Source organism: Colletes gigas, unplaced genomic scaffold, assembly GCF_013123115.1.
Source record: "Colletes gigas isolate AHSC1104 unplaced genomic scaffold, ASM1312311v1 Colletes_gigas_Sc00004, whole genome shotgun sequence".
Classification (NCBI taxonomy): domain Eukaryota; kingdom Metazoa; phylum Arthropoda; class Insecta; order Hymenoptera; family Colletidae; genus Colletes; species Colletes gigas.
This window is the reverse complement of record NW_025106633.1, coordinates 9,480,314-9,497,764: the sequence shown is the minus strand read 5'-3', so window position 1 is coordinate 9,497,764 and position 17,451 is coordinate 9,480,314. Positions and strand designations below refer to the sequence as shown.

Sequence of the window (17,451 nt, the reverse complement as noted above, 5' to 3'; positions counted from 1 at the left end):
CTCGAACTCTATCGTTCCGTTCGATGTTTTTGGTAGTCAAAGGGTTAAATAAATACACCAGCTTTTTCCACCTGTGGAAGACGCTTAACCAGCTGACTTTTCGAGCAGAGGGGAGGCGTTGGAGTCTCTGGATTTTTTAGTCGCGTTGAGAAGAGGCCGCAATGTCGAGGTGAGCCCGTAAACGAGACCGTTTCCCTGTTTTATTTCATTGCCATTCGTTCGCGGAGTGGACGGGACCGCGGTCGAGTCGAGTCCGCGAGAGGAGGATCGTAGGTGCGTAGAGGAAGCGAGATCGATAGGACACGGGTCAGAAATAGTCGCGGGACGATTGTGTGTGCCGGCGGGATCGTCAGTCGAATTCCACCGACGGTGCGCGACTCGTCGATTGATGCTGTGCCGTCGAGAACGCGAGCCCGAGCGGCTATTTAAACGCAGCCACGGTTGTTCCGCGATTCGGTGAAAACCACGGGACGTATTCTCGATCTGGCTCGATACATGGGGTGAATCGTAGGAAGCTGGGGCGCGTGGCTCGATCGGTTCTAGCGACGGCCGACGAACATCGAATCTCAGGTAAACGTTTCATTCCGCCAGCGACGCCATCGAACGAAAACAGGGAGGTAGGGGGGTGAAATAAATCTCCATAGACGCGGGGAACTCTAAATCGAACGAATACGCGTGTATCGTGTATCGAGACGAGCGCGTTTTCGGTGCCTCGATCTTTTGTTTTCCCAAGTTCGTGCGTTTCTCGCGCTCCACGCAAACCCGACTATTTTAAACAGGCTTATTTTCGAACCGTATTTTACATAAAGTATTTCCATCCGAGTATCGTAGAGCGATTGTATTTTTAGCGAGTTCGCTCGTCCCCCTTCATCTCTTCTTTACACCAACGGGTTGACGTTATCAGCGGCGGTTTATTAATACGGTGCTTTTGCGCCACGACTTTTTCGCTTTGTCGGGATTGCTTATTAATAGGAAACACGGGAGGAATAAATAGCCGATCGACCGCCGTGTGCTCGATCCGCGAGACCCTCGGGAAGTTTGTCGGAACGAGCTGGATCTCGTAAAAAGTTTCGACGTTCCCGCAACGGAAACAGAGGCCGCGACGCAACTCGTGGAACGCCTTCGAGCGAACGGAACGCGCGCAAACTTCGACGGCACCGTGTGCCTGAGGACGCTTTCGAGTGGCAAACGCCGGTACTCTTTCCAACGGATCCGTGTCGTGGAATTGTTTAAATAAATACCGCGTATGCAACGATGATGTCATAGGTGTCAGAACGTCGATAGATGACTGGTGTCGATTTTTAAAATCCCGATGCGGTGTTAGAAAGTACGGCGAGCAGAAGGTTGCTTATCGCGGTCGAGTTTTCAGGACCAAAGTGAGAAATACCTGGGTGGTAATAAATATTTATTAAACAAACGTACGTTTTACATTGTCTTTACTACTGGATCGATCAAATAATAATAACTAGACTGCGAATCTTTTATTTCAATTAATGAAATCGGAGCTTTCTAGAGGGTTGTCTCAACTCCTAAATATAATAATTGGTATCTTACTTTAAATATTCCTTATATTTTTGCATAACAAGTGCATTCTGTAGTTTTTTGAGAATTAAAATTTCTCATAAATGTATTGACATCCGCAGTCTAATAATAACAATTGTTCGTTCGACGGGGTTGATTCTCGAATATATGGCGAAAATAAATACAATTGTTCACCAAACTTGTTTATGTGAATTATTATGTGATTTATAAAATTATAGTAGGCAGTATTGCGAGTAACATTACTAACAAATCAACCTTCATGGTTTTAAAGTTGAGCTACCCTATGAGAATCGTTCAGTTTGATTTCTGGATCAAATGTTGAACACTTCGAAGGACGATTCGAAAGGGTAAAAAGAATCCATTGCTATGCCCAGACCCCCATATGCTAAATAAATAGAATAAAATAAAGAATTTTCAGGAGAAAAAGGAAATTTTAAATTTGAAAAATTTGTGAGAGAATTATTATTTTGATGGTGAAAATGGTTGCTCGAGGGAGTGATTCGAAAGGGTAAAAATGGCGAGAGGCGGTCGGTCGAGCGTGTCCCTTTGGCAGTTGCGCTCATCGTAACGAGATTACGCATTAAAAGGTCAGGAAACGAGGAAGTACGATGGAAGTTACGACCCTCCTCTCGATAGTAAATTTACCTCCACGCCTCCGTGACGGTGGAATTTACAGGCACCTTGGAAACGTCCAGCTTGGCCGTTTTAAGAACGCGATCATGCTGTACCCCGCGACGCTAATATCCCTCGTAAATACGACGTTAAACGTATCCGTTCGAGTCGACGCGGTATCACACGATTCCTACCGGACAATTACGCTGATTGCACAGATTTTGCCCAGCTCCGCGGGATCGTTCATTCTTTCGTTGCGCCGTAAACGGAGCCATAGAAGCTTTTTACCGATGCTTAACACCCGTTATCGCGAACGATTAAGATCGAACAGACTCCAGGTATCTTTAGGAAATACTTCGATATATCCTCCTTCGCGGAGCTCGCCGAATGGGCCATTAATTAAGGTAAAAAAGCGCGGATAGACCCGTAAAAAGAAATATATAGGTTAAAGACGCAGTTTGTCGTCGACGATAAAAGCAAGCACGCGTGTCAACCTCTGTTGGTGAATGTTTATTCGCTCGAACGACGTTGCCTCGAGAACGAAAGGATCGAGTGATCGTTGGGATGTACGACGAGTTCGTAAAGGAGGAACCAAGATTTCGTGAAGACGGTTCTCGCGAGTTCTTCGCGCTGACCTATTTCCTGTAAATAGACGCGCGAACGAACGCACGGTTTGGTCGCGCGAGTCCAAGACCGGACGGAGATGAAACCTGTCGATCATCTTTCGGGATGTTTTGACGCGCTGGTCGTCGGTTTCTGGTCGCGTGCGACCCACGTAATTTCTTTAATGGCCCGTCAGAGAAGGGGACGATTAAGACGAAAAATCTTGATGCTCCGTTCGGCGCAACGAGGCGCGGAGCGACGCTGATGGATAACGGAGGCAGCCAGCCGCGGGCAACGATTTTACGAGGGCCCTTGAATCGCCTGCGTTTTGTTTGATCGTCTAAAGAGGCTCGTTCCTTCTTCTCCTTCCTTCTGTTTCGGCCTTGCAACCGCGTTTACGTCATCCCGATCGGCCACGGAACTTGGACCAATCGATTCCGCAACAAAACAAACGCAATCGTGTACGTTAAGAGGGCATTTGGGCGCGAAACTTGAAGAAACACTCGAGACACGCCTTTTGGGGCTCGATATGCTGGTAGAAAGGGAGTTTAAAGGAGTTTAAAAGGGTAAAGAGGACGTCTCAAGATTCTCAGACAAATTTTTATAGAGATTCTTTACGGGGGCATTTTTATTAAAACTTCATTAAAGCGAGAATTCTCGTTTCCTGTCTGTTGAACTTCCTAACCGTCTCACGTTGTTACAAAAATCATCTCCATTGACGATTGTATATGTCTGGAGTTTTGGCCATGGGTTCTATGAACTCATGGTGAAGTCACAGCCTTGTAACAGATCTCTTAGAGATCAGAACTGAGCTCTTAGATATACCTTCTACATATCATTTAATAAAAAGTACATTCTATTATAATCACACGTCCCATAGCCCTACCTTTTCCAAGACTGTCGTTAATGCGTTAACGTGGCGAAAGATCGTCTAAACGAACTTTTTTCTATGAACTTTACTCGCATCATTCCCACTCGAACGTTCGAATCAGTAGGACAGAGAGACAAAGAAGGAATAGAGATTGTACGGACTCGAAGAACCATTAAGGATGCACAGGTGCGGTAGGCAATCGGTCTCGTTGCAAACGGAGCCTCGAAAACGGAAAGACGACATCCTATGGAAAAGAACTATCGATACGCAATAACGACGCGAGTGCGTAACGTTCCGGAAGCGGGGACGAGCGGCCAGCGCCGCGGAATCTTGAGCAAACGCCGCGAGTCGGCCGGAAACGATCGTTAATCGACGAGACCGACGTCGTGCCGCGCAAAAACGTGCGAAAGACTCGCGCGTCGTGACTCACCTCCAGGCCAAGTAATACAGACGACCGGGGCCGGTACAGGAGCGGACTTAAAAGGACGTCACCGGTACCATTAGCGCGACTATGGTCGGACAACGCTCGTCCTCTCCCGGCTAAAAAACACGCCGCTCGAATATCTTACGCTATCTATCTGCAATAAATAAAAATCTATCGATGAATTCTTGGAAAACGGGGGGAGGAAAACCACCTGGAAGCGTGAAGAATTACGCGGTGATTCGGGGAAGGAATAAAATAAATGGTAGTCACGGGTTAACGATGATAAATGGTATTAAATGTTACTGGTTTGGAAATTAGAAATGAAATGTCTAAAGATTTGTTTGGGGAACTTAATGTATCGCGTGGCTGGGTGGGGAAATCCAAGATGGCGCACGACTCTTGTCTCGACTCTCACCACCTGCCGCTAAAAACACTCGAAATACTTCCACTGTCTATCTGTTATTAATCAAAAGCTATGGGAAAATTCGTAGAAAAAGTGAAGAAACCACCTGGAAGCAATACCTGCGCGACAAAATTGGAAATGAAAAGCTTCTCGATGTTGAGGAGATTCGAGATATCGGGACATCCAAGATGGCGCGCGACCCTTGTCTCGACACTCACCACCTCCCGCTGAAAACACTCGAAATACTTTTACTATCTATATGTTATTAATTAAAAACTATGGGAAAATTCGTAGAAAAAGTGAAGAAACCACCCGCAAGCAATACCAACGCGAGAAAATTGGAAATGGAAGCGTTCTCGATGTTGAGGAGATTGGAGGTATCGGGAGATGCAATATGGCGAACGCGTTTTGTTGGACTCTGCGATTAATGCGCCCCTGAAACGGTGAATGTACGTACACGTACACTATCTCGCGTACGTGCATCACGCACGACGGGTCTACAACGAAAACACGCTCGTCCCTAATTGCGTTCGGATGTGGGTTACAGACAAGCTACGACTTCTTGTTCGCAGTCCTCGCGATTACGCCCGTTGGAGCATTGAGTAATCAATACGAGCGTCTCGAATCGCGATAGATAGGGGGAGAAACGTAGATAGAGATAGAGAGAGAGAGAAACGTGGTCAGAGGCAACCTCGTTAACGCCAGGATCAAGCGTCCTTTCTCTAATTCACCTAACATCCTTCGTCGCGAGCCGGTCGTGACCCGCGGAGAACGCGATCTAAACGGGGAACGACTTCATCGGGGATAATCGATTTTCCCGAGGCATCGCCCTTGACGCAATCGTTTTTCCACGGATTACATTCTGGTTTAACGAGTCCGTGCACGGGGGAACGGTACGATCGCTGACGCGGCTTATAATTTCCGTTCGGAGTGGCAATTAACGATAGGGTTGGAATTACTTAATCCTACGACGGCCGTGTGAATTTTTACGGTCACACTACATTCATACTAATTTTATTCGGTATACTGGATGCTTTTAAACGTATTAAATATCCCACATGCGATGCTTCGTACAATACTTCGTGAGAATTTTTAGGTTTCGTTGTTGCAACGATTCTAACGTCGTCCCAGAGTTGTTGTTTTCCAAATATTTTTTCAACAATTACTCTAGCGTCCCCGTTGTATGCACCATCAAAATATCCAGGGAATCATGATCTATTTTATTCGCTAAATCATCGCACGATATATGGATCTCAAAACTGTATAAATAGAACGATTATTCATTCCAACTCGGTACACGCGAAAACAGATATAACGATACAATCCTTACGTACTCTGAAACTATTCTTGCAATGTACATTATTTTACCAACTCTCATAAGTAGGCTGCGGATCTTTATGCATCTAGGGGAAATTTTAATATGCAAAAATATAAGAAATACTTCAAAATAGGAATTATTATATTTAGGGGTTGAGCTCCCGTTTAATTAATTCTATTAATAAAAACGCGAATTTGCATAGAGTCTACCCATAAATATATTACTTTGTTTTTCCTTGCACACTCTTCTTGAGCTAATTATCGAATAATAAGAATTGTCTCGGTGTGGTATCGCGTCCCTTCCGGTTCGAGTTGTTTCGTTGCTTCTGGTGATCCATCGACGAGGATCGATCGGTGCCAAAAATTGTCTAGATCGGTTGACTGACTCATCGTGACCGTTCGACGCGCGGCGTCGCGCTCGTCATCCCGGGTATTTGGGGATGCTGGGTGGCTCAGGTGGTTGCGTGGCGGCCCGAAATAGAGGCGATCGCCCGCGCAAAATCACGTCGACTCGCGCCGCGAATAGTGCGCGCCCACCGTCTTCTCGAGAGACCGCGGTAATTTTAGAACGTTTTGTTTTCGTGCCAGGAACGCGCTGCGTGAGTCGCGAATCGCGCGCGACCGCGTGCCGCTGCCACCACGGCGCGAGTTGCTCGCGAGATTACGCCTCGACGTCGAGATCGATGCACGCGCCGTCACCCACGCGACCACAAACGCCCGTTTAGAGAAACTCGCGATCATTTCGTGGGGGTGTTTTACGCGATCAGTGAGAAACAATTACGAGACTCGTCGTTACCAGTGTCAGTGTTAAGTACGCTATGGGGTTCTGTTGACGAGACATGGGACATTGGGTGGTAGGTCGAGGAGCATATACAGGGTGTTCGTTCACCCCTGGAAAGAATTTTGGAAATTTGGAGATTCTAGCCATTTTTGGTCAGACATTATAATTTCGGTAAAGAATTTTTTTCTCGAAAGTGCGTAAGATTTCGAGGGTATGTCTATTTACCGAAAATAATTGTAATCCACCCCTGCACCCAAGAGTAATTTTTTTAGAACGATTTGAAATTTTTTAATTTTCTAGAAAAATTTTACCCCATCTCGAATTTTTTTCTCGGTAGTGCGTAGGATTTCGAGTGTATGTCTATTCACCAAAAATGTTTGTAATTAATCCTCGAAACTGAAAATAATTTTTTTAAAACGATTTGAAATTTTTTAATTTGGTCGAAAAATTTCACACCTTCTCGAATTTTTTTCTCGAAAGTGCGTTGGATTTCCAGGTTATGTCTATTCACCAAAAAATGTTTGTAATTAACCCCCGGAGCTGAAAATAATTTTTTCAGAATGATTTGAAATTTTTTAATAACTTTTTAAAAAAGCCTCAATCAACAAAGTGATATTCTTGATTTTCGTCTTATTTTGGCCTCTAGAATCTCCCATTAAAATTCTTCTCAGGGGTAGTTGAACACCCTGTATATACAAACGGAAAGTCGATCGAGCGCTTGCGAGAAAAACGCTCCCTCTAGTGACAAATACGAAACGTGATGTTCCCCACAATGCTTTCCTGAAAGAATTCTGGTTCCCCGGGAAAAAAGGGAAACTCGAAGAGAAGGATAGAAATAAAACTAAAGCGACCATTTGTATCGTAAGGTAAGGCGTACCACGATTACAGCCAAAAAGTTAAGTACTTTTAAGAAAAATTTCGTAAAGAAGAAACTTGGTTGCTGGTAAAATTCTATGACCCTAGTGACTCGTGATATCAGAGAGTCGAACTGCAGCGGGTAACGGGACTAGTTTAATTTCATTGTCGTCGAGGAGAAAGCGTTGGAGAATAGTTTAAAAAAACGACCCGAGCACGGACGAACGGTCGACCGTCGGGCAAAGTTACGAGAACCGGGCATCAATTAAGCGTAGTTTCTGTCCGTAAATCGTCGCGTCGTTATATCTCGTTCGCTTGTTAGACGAGGCCGAGTCGCAGACAACCTCGGCGCATCCATCGCGAGTGAACGCACGTCGGCCCGATAAACGCTCTTCCGTCTTATCAAATCGCTTCCGTTTACGCGTCCCGCGAACGTGCTCGTAAAAGGCTCGGATTAAAGAGTGGAATTACACGAAACGAAACGCGAGAGGGGGGGACGAGGCACGAAGAGAAAGAAAAAGAAAAAGCAGGGAATGAAGTCGAAACGCCCGAAGTGATAGCCAAATCGAGAAACACGCTCGTTTTACACCGATCGCCTGCCTCCTACGGCCGTATCCTTACCGCCGTGGGATTGACAGCGGCAAATCCGACCGCCTTTTTTAGTGTCGAGACTAATTTTTCGAGTTTAAATGGTCTATATCGCGTGACGTCGATCGACGAAAGAAAGAGCGACGAGCGACTGGGGAGCACGAAGGGAAGACTGATGAAAAGCGACCCGGAAAGTCGGAAAGTCGCTGAAAAGTGGGTGAAAAGCGCGCGGCGTGGAGGAAAGGGGGGAAAATAGAAGGGAGGAGGCAAATCGGTGGAGAGATAGAAAGAAAGGGGGCTGGGGAGGTGGGGAAAGGAAAAGGAAAAGAAAAAGAGACGGAGAACGGTCGCGTGGCCGTGCGTGGCCCCAAATAGGGCATCAGGTGGTTGCGCGACGCCCGCGAGAGAAAAAGATCGTTCGCGCGTGCGCAGAGGCGCGTGTGCCTCTCGTAACCGGGCGCGCGCACGCATGTACGCGAGCACCAGAACGGCACGCGCGCGCTCTTACAGGTGGTGGCAACCGGCTGCACACAGGAAATTGCTCCTTTGCCGTGCAAACTCGCTACGGACGGAACTTTAAGCGACGCCGTTCACCCGGATCAGTCGACGGGCCGATCAAACTGGCGTTCTAGGAGAATCGACGCTCCTAGACCGACGCGTCTATCCCACGATATTCTCACCTGTTGCGTCTTTATTCGAAACAGCCTCTTCCTTCGTGTTTAACTTTTGAGGGAACCCTTTCGACGGGGCTTTTTATTTGCATCGAGGCTCGTCCTAACGTTTAGGTTACCTTCTGTTATCGAGGGAATTAAAAATAAGTAGTCCCGTCTTACGGTAGGTCAGACACCCGAACGACTATCGATCCCCGGCGACATCGAATAGCGACTCGGGACAAACATTACCACACGTGGCCCGGAAATCGAACCGAGCTAATATTGAAACCCTCCGTGACGCTTTCGAGATAAAATAATCCTTGGTACCTCGGAAGGGACCAACGCGCGAGCTTCAACCCCTCGAACGTGCAGCGTGTTTAATCGATATGCGTTCCACGAGGTGGAACACTGGCGGCGGTCGCGAGCCCTCGAACGTTAAACCGACGCCTGTCATCGACGGAGACGAGGCGTCGATACGCCGGCGCCGTACGCGTCACCGACTACGAGCTTACGCGGAGAGAGGAGCGGCGGCAGGGTAACGGGGCTACTCCCTGCGATTGCTAAATTATTCGTTAGAGATCTCGACTTTTGACGGAGAAAACCGTTCCCCTTCTGCTTCTATTCTTAAACCGTCGAGGAAGACAAAAGTTAACAAACATGCCAGGATATATGAATACAATATAAATATAGACGCTATCTTACTATGTAAACGTACTTAAAATATTCGACGAACTTACTATTTCGTCGATCGTAATATGTTCGATTGCGTGTGTATTATAGTTTGCATTTGATTTGATCTAACGCACGCGAACGACTATTTTACTTTAGTCGAAATGATTGCCCCCAAACATTAATTCTCGAAACGAAACGACGCGTGGAGAGGATATTGGAAGAATGGTCGATCTGCAAGTTTTAAACTCGCCTCGTCGCGAGGAAGAAGAGTCGCGCGCGTGAGTCGAAGCCACGTCTACGTCACGCGTGCCTACGTCACTGGAGAACCGAGCGGCGCGTCGTCGAGGAGGGAGAAGCGATGATAGAGCGAGAGGCGTGGAGGGGTGCTAGGGGAAGGTGGTGGTCGACGGGTGGGGGTAGAGATGCCTGCGAGCGGTGGCTCGCAGTGACGACGGCGGTGATCGCAGGGTGGGGGTGGAGGCGCGTGTGTACGTACACACGTACGCGCGTGACTATATACGCGTCACGCAGACAGCGGCGGGTTGATAGGGGACCGCAGAGCGGGGATTGGCTGGCGGTCGACTCGCCGCTTCCAAATATGGGACAGTCTCCGCGGTCCATTCATAAAACTACGGGGCGCGCCGCCGCTCGGCTCAGTTCGTGCGCGACCCCCACGCATCGCGCGTCCTCCGACGATCCCCAACGCGCGATCCGCTTCCTCTCGGTCCACGCATACCTAACCGCTCGGAGATATACGTACCGACCTACGTCGCACGGTAAACCCGACCGAAGAGGTAGGAATAAGGGGCGAGAGGGGGAGATAAAGAAGGAGACGCGGAGAGGAGAAGGAAAAGGACGGAGGACAACGGAACGACAAATAGGCGCGCGGTCGCGCGCGCCTACACCTACGCGAGGCAAAACACGAGTGGATCCGCGAGCGAAGGAACGATCCTAACGAATTTCGATCAACGAAGGACGCGGTAAACGCTACTGGTTTTTGGAAGAGGACTCGCGGTCTCGTTCGCGTTCCCACCCCCCGTTTTTGCACCGCGTTACCACGCGTTTACGCGCTCGTTGAGCGACCGCCTGCTGTCCCTTCTGGTCCCCGAGGGGTCGGATGCATTCCGGATCGGGACGACGATCGGTCACGATCCGGTGAGATTGGATTTTCTCTGTCCCGTACACTTTGCTGGTGGTGGTGGTGGTGGTGGTGGTGGTGGTGGTGGAGGTGGTGGTAGTGGTTTTGTGGCTGGTGGTGGTTGTACGCACGGTGGTGTATTGTCCGACCGCGACAAATCGCGCGAGTGCGCGCGCGCGGCCGTGCTTGGTCGCGTAAGAGAGAGGGAAAGAAAAGGAAGGACGGAGAGGCGAGCGATCGAGACACGGTTTTTGCCGCCCGGCGTCCGCTCCCTCGTGTGTACCTCGCTGAAAGAGACTCGGCGCGTGCCGCGCGACGGATAAAAAAGGGGGAGCGCGTGCTACGACCGCTTGACTACTAACCCAGTGACTCGAGCTTCAGGGGAAGGAGGGAAGGACTGATACGACCGATCTCTACGTACTTGACGTTTCGATTTTCTGGCTCGTTTCGAAGCGTGTCCGCCGTCCGCGCGTCGTTAACCGCCAAACCAAAGGATACGAGTACACGCATAGGTATCTAATAAAGACAGAGACTGAATTAAACGACTGAAAAGGCTAACCCCCTCGTAGTACTTGTACCGGTGGGTGTAAAAGGGGGAGAGAGAAAGAGAGAGAGAGAGAAAGAGAGAAAGAGGCTTAACTGTGTCGGGGCGACCGAGGAAGGACAACATTTTAACCATAATAATAGCGTTGAACGATACAACCGCAGGCGAGGACACGCAGTGCGGTACCGAGGAGGCTGTCGCCGCCGGCCAGGGAAGCGACCCGCTCCAGAGGATGACGATGGACGGCATGGAAGTGGTGGGCACGCAACCCCACGCGGCCACCAGCCCGTTTCTGCTATCGTCGCCGCCCCTTGGTCATCATCATCATCACCATCATCACCCCACCTTCAATCTACAGACGGTGCAGCTAAGCTTCGACGCGTGTTTGCCGTACAACGCGGCCACGTCCTCGAACTCGATCGTTTGCGGCGTCGGCGGCACCTCGTCGCCGGTTCCCACCACATGCACCTCATCGACGAGCTGCAACAAGACGATACCAATTCTCTCGTTGGCTACGTGCGTCCCGTTGCACGCTCAACACCAAAACAATACCGAGGCCGCGGAACACCATGGGCCCCACCATCAGCATCATCATCATCACCACCATCAACGGCTCGAGGATCATCAGCATCATCGGCACGTCGATGCCTCCTCGCCGTCGAACGACTCCAACGACGGCAAGCGACGGCTGCAGTCCGTCAACGAGGACAAGGACTGCTCGAGGGACTGCAGGGACGATCTTCAGGAACCGATCGAGAAGGATAAGCCAGGTGACCTAAACACGCCGGTTACCACCAGCAGCGATTTACCGTCCTTCTTCGGCCCCTCCGCGCTCGTCGAGCCACCTCCTATTTCAGGTACCTACAAATCAGCAGCCCTTTAAATCGTTCTTCGATCGACCACCAAATCTTCTCGTCTCCTAGTCCCCCGTTCGCTCGATCGTCGTCCCACGTCGTAAACATCGAATACGGTGTTTACGAGGCTAGGTTTGTTTCTCGTTCCGTATCCTCCGGGTCGCGTCAAAATAAACGCCCACCCCCTCCAACCACGGCGGTAGTATCGGCTGGTTCGTACTCCGGCAACCTTGCACTTGCTCTCTGCGTTTCACGAGCATCCCTCCGACTTTCGCTTTCCGCATATCCGCACAACTCTTGCTGCTGCTGCTACCCTCGTGGCTCCGCCATGCACCCCTCCGACGAACGGGCCGGCTCGGCCGCGGTCACGTTTTCAATGTCGCCGCGGGGAAATCGCGACGAGGTGACGTAGATATATGTATACATATCGGTTGGCTCGCGAAAACGGGCTAATATCGAACCTGCCCGCCACGGAGCGGATCAATACTCGGCCGACCCCGACATTCAGAGACCCTCCTCCGCGTCCCCCGCATCGCCGACGCCCCCGCGCCTCCACCTCTGCCTCCTACCGCCCCCTTTGCCGGTTCATTCATGCTTCCGAGTGCCCCCACCACGTTCCTACGGAGCAACGCCGACCCACCCTCCGTCGTTCGCGTCTTCCGCGACGCACTCGCGAAACTAAAGACATGATTTTTCACGGATATCGGGAATGGAAATCGGTCGCTTTCGAGTAGTCCAGTTTTCGGTTTTTCGGTTTTCGGTAGGAAGCGACACGATACAACGAAAAACGTAGGAAGGAAGTAACGAGACGGCAGGATGCAGACGACAGATAGAGCCGCGAGTCGCGAGATAAAGTCACCCCCGTATCGCACGGTGCTTCCTGTCGATTCTTTTAGGTCGCGGTGCACGCGCGCGCACGACCACCAGCGCGAGACCATTCGCGCGATCTTGATCCCGAGACTGACGCGAGACTCGATGGATGGTTTTCAGGCAGCCTGGCGGGCGAGGACCTGTCCCTGGAAGAGGCGACACCGGAGGACGATGAGACGGCGACCTCCGCCAGCAGGGATCACCGACACCACCATCACCAGGAGTCCCAGGACAACGGGACGGCGGGGGCGCCACCATCTAGCAGTCCGCCGCGCCACCATCAGGCCCAGGAGGACGCGGATCGTTGCAACGTCCTCCAAGGCGGCGTGATACTCTACTCTTCGCCCCATTCCACGTCGTCGGTGTCATCCGCGCCCGCGACCAGCGTCAACATCTGCAACGTGCCCACGCTGACCTACCGCGGCGTTTTCACGACCACCTGCGCGCAATCCTCGCCGCTGAACACCCTGCAGAACCAGCAGCCGCAGCAGCAGCAGCAGCAACAACCCCAGCAACAGCAGCAGCCGAGCGGCCAGGAGATCTGGGGACCGTTACCCTCGCCGACCCTCACCTTGACGGGTCAACCGTTCCTTCACCCCACTCTGCACTCGGCTCCGTACGGCGGCGAGACCGTCGAACTCCTCCAGGTCGAGTCGAAACCACCCCCGCCGCCAGGTTACCACGATACGCCTACCGCCACCCCGGCTGGCTGGCTGACGGCGCACGAGGAGGCTTACGACCCGAACCTCCTGTCCCACCACCATCCCCATCACCATCATCAGGAGACGACGCTCAAGCAGGAACCGACCGGTACCGCGGGCTACGGACCGACCGTGCAGCAACAGCAACAGCAACAGCAACAGCAGCCTCAACCGAGCCAGCAGCAGCAACAGCAACCGCCACCGGCCGCCGGTACCGGCGTGCAACTCGCGGAGTACAACCCCAGCACGTCCAAGGGGCACGAGATCCTCTCGCAGGTGTACCAACAGAGCGCGTTGCCGCTGAGGCTGGTCCCGGTGAAACCGCGAAAATACCCGAACAGACCGAGCAAGACGCCGGTGCACGAGCGTCCGTACGCCTGTCCCGTGGACGGTTGCGATCGCAGGTTCTCGCGCAGCGACGAGCTCACCCGTCACATACGCATCCACACCGGGCAGAAACCGTTCCAGTGTCGCATCTGCATGCGCTCGTTCTCCAGGAGCGACCATCTCACCACCCACGTGAGGACGCACACCGGCGAGAAACCGTTCTGCTGCGACCAGTGCGGACGTAAGTTCGCGAGGAGCGACGAGAAGAAACGGCACGCCAAGGTGCACCTCAAGCAGAGGCTGAAGCGCGAGGCGACCCACGCGTCCGCCAGAAATCACCCGCAGAGCCACGCATCGCCGCCGTGCAACCAGTAAACACACGACCCTCGAACCGACGCGCCTTTCTACAGGGTGTCTTGTTTCAGTGAGTACACTATCTAGGAAGGAGTAGTTGGTAAAAGACATGTTTGTACAAAAGTTGTTTGGGACGGTGCTATAGTATGTAGTACTAATTGTTTTCTCTGGGTGGATTCCTTAAATATATTCTTTTCTTCAGAGAGTAAGAGCAGGCACTGAGACAGATCCAATGAGGTGCAATATTAGTTTGAATTCTATAAAGGGTAAATTTGTTGAGTTATGTTTACGTCAACAGTCGCTGCTGAGCAGCGTTGGTTGCATTCGTATCAAGTTATTGTTGCAATTATGATATTATAGAAAAATATTAAAAGGTAGATAAGGAAAGGGAACTCATCAGTAAGGCTCTCCAGCAGGCACTGAGACAGATCCAATGAGGTGCAATATTATTTTGAATTCTATAAAGGGTGAATTTGTTGACTTATGTTTACGTCAGCAGTCGCTTGCAGCGTTGGTTGCATTCAAGTTACTGCTACAATTATATTATTGGGGCGCTGCTTTGCTGGTTGTAGAAAAACGAGAAAGATAGAAAAGAGTAGATAGGGAAAGGGGACTCATCAGTAAGGGTCTCTAGCAGGCCCTGCCTTAGACTACGATTGGGGTAGTCGAGGAGCGTATATATAGCAGGTGGCGAGTAAAGCAATTAGTACTACATGATGCAGCCCATTCTATCGAACTTCTAGTACCAACATTCTTTTAATGACTACAACACTCAAACAAGACACCCTCCTGTACGTTCTTCCTTGCGTTGCAACTGAAAACAACGAAGACAAGGAGGGGCGTAAAAACGGGCGTTGTTTCGACGATCGTACGCCGCGCATTCCTTCGATCCATTTTGTAGCTTCTCTCCTCGCCGGGCGACGAGGAAACGACGGAGACCTTTAGGCGGATACGCACAGGCTGCCGTCACCGACTGATCCGTCATCGATCGTCGTCGGTCTTTGCCAGCCGTGGGACTCTCGACGCTTGTAAAACCACGCGTGATACCGAGACGCTTGTTCGGACGATTTATTAGTACGTAAGAGATCCCTGGAGGATTCGTTCGGATAATATTGTAAATACCGCGCGAGGCGGACGTTTTTTTAATTTACCCAGAAAGAAAATTTTTCAAATCTTCTCTCTCGGTCTGCCGTGCCTCGAGGACGAACCGAGGGAGCGCTCTCTTCGTTGTCGCCCGTTAGTTGCATTTAGTTTCCCTTTTTTTTCTTTTCTTCTTCTTTTCCACGGAACGAGTTCGAACGATTCCTAGCTTCGCCGGGTTAAGTTGTTTCCCCCCACGACGACGGGTCGGTATCGGTCCACGAACGGGCCCGTCGGGGATCGTTATTTACGGGCGGTCGCGTTTTATGCCCTTGTTTGCGATCGGGGAACGACCGAGAGACGCGGATGCGAAAAAATCGCGCGCGCCGAGATATTCCAGTGTCGCGGTATACTGCGACCGCGTTCGCGAACGAACGGCGTACGAATCGATACCGCCCGCAGCTTCCGGGAATCAGGGAGGAATTCATCCGACAAGATAGATAGAGAGAGAGAGAGAGAGAGAGAGCAAACGCGAGCGCGTAAAAAAGAAAAAAAAAAATAATATGGTCGCGCGAGCTTCTCGAAACGATCCACCGAGAACGATTCGAAAAGCCCGCGCGCGCCTCGCGATGGGGGGAGTTATCGAAAAGTATTTTCTATGTATTTTTATAAGCGCTCGAACGGATGTGCTCGCTCGCGAGCGTTCGTTCGGGATCCTGCGGGGGAGGCATTAGCGCTGGACGATGCTCAAAATCAGGTTCCGCGTCGAAAAAAAAAAAAAACGAACGATTCGATGTCGCGTGGTCGGTCCGACCAAGAGACGCGCACACACGGCCCTGATATCGTTGCAAGAATCGATCCACGCACTGTTTTGCGTCCTCGAACCTCGTGTCTTTCAATCATACAATCGAACAATCGCTTCGTATCGTCCTCTACCTCTCGAACGGGTCCACGTTGTCTCGTTCCTACTTCGAACAAAACGCCCTTCCGTGATCCGGACACGCTAAAATCTCGGACTTTTCCCCCGCCCACCCGCGTTAACATTCGAACCGTCCTCCCGTGTCCCCCGTCCCGGAAAAGAAAACAAAAAAAAAAGAAAAACCCCCGCGCCATTCCCAGCTTTTTTTTTCAAAAACGCACGTCAAGTCCCCTCCCCCTTCGTTAACGATCCTTTCGCCGCCAGCAAACCCCACGAGTAAAATCGTAATTAGTCGTGATCATCGTTGTTGAACCGGAAGTTTTCCTTTGTAAATATGTATATATATATAATAACGTGTTATAGATATGTATACATGGGTTACGTGTCTAATCGTACGAGCAGAGACAGAGAGTGACAGAGGGAGAGAAAGGGAACCCGTTAAAATCTTTCACTTTCCTCCTTTTAATCTTGCCGCCCTACTTTCCCCTCTTCTCCTCTCGGTTCTCCCCCCCCCCACTCCCCTCCGAAATCGCTCCCCTCCCTCCCTCCCTCCCCCAAGTACGTCGCGATCGTTTACGTGTAATATAAATATGAGTTCAGCGACGATTAATATTATGTATATGTTGCTCTATTTATTAACAAAAAAAATCTCTCTATATATATATATATTATATATATATATATTGATAAAAAGATATATATATAATGTTAAAGTTAAAGGATTATTTTTATTATGATTATTATATTATAATTATATTAATAACGATTTATGATTATCACGGAACGCGTAGCCGCGGTTCCGACCGTTCTCTGTCGCGCTCGCGTGCCCCCAGCGAGATGGTTGCGTCGACGCGTGTACGATATTGTTCCGCTATTGTTCTAGATAGGTCGGAAAATACGTAGGCACAGGAGCGTGTACGCACACGCGCGTTCTTCAGAAATAAAAACACAGAGAAAGAGAGAGAGAGAGAGAGAGAGAGAGAGAGAGAGAGAGAGAGAGAGAGAGAGAGAGAGAGAGAGAGAAAGAGAGATTATATGCGTGTGTGTCATGGAACGTATGTGTATGCGTGTGTTGGAGAAAAACGAGAGTCAACAAAAAAGAAAAAAAACGTATAGTGAGAAATGGAGGAATACAGACGACACTTTTTTTACGAATGATATTACGCTATAGTTGGGTAAATTATGTGTAACTTACTATGCCATATGGTGCTCCGAGTGCATATGCACAGAGAAAAAAATGAATCTCTCGACTACCTGTATACTTGTGTTGTAATCATCGTTGCCGTTTAATCTGGCCCGATTCCCCACGACGATTATTAACAAAAATACAAAGTTAACATTGA

At 50.1% G+C, this 17,451-nt stretch overlaps 1 protein-coding gene across 1 annotated transcript in view; it reads left to right on the top strand.

Annotated features, from left to right (window-relative positions):
- LOC122405262 (myb-like protein Q) overlaps positions 1 to 16,657 on the top strand; it is a 29,626-nt gene extending 12,969 nt beyond the window's left edge. The window contains exons 2-3 of the mRNA XM_043409864.1: positions 11,168 to 11,860; positions 12,848 to 16,657. Coding sequence (XP_043265799.1) covers positions 11,168 to 11,860; positions 12,848 to 14,130 — 1,976 coding nt within the window. The 3' untranslated portion in view covers positions 14,131 to 16,657. The remainder of the gene's footprint in view (positions 1 to 11,167; positions 11,861 to 12,847) is intronic.
- The last annotated feature ends 794 nt before the right edge of the window (positions 16,658 to 17,451 follow it).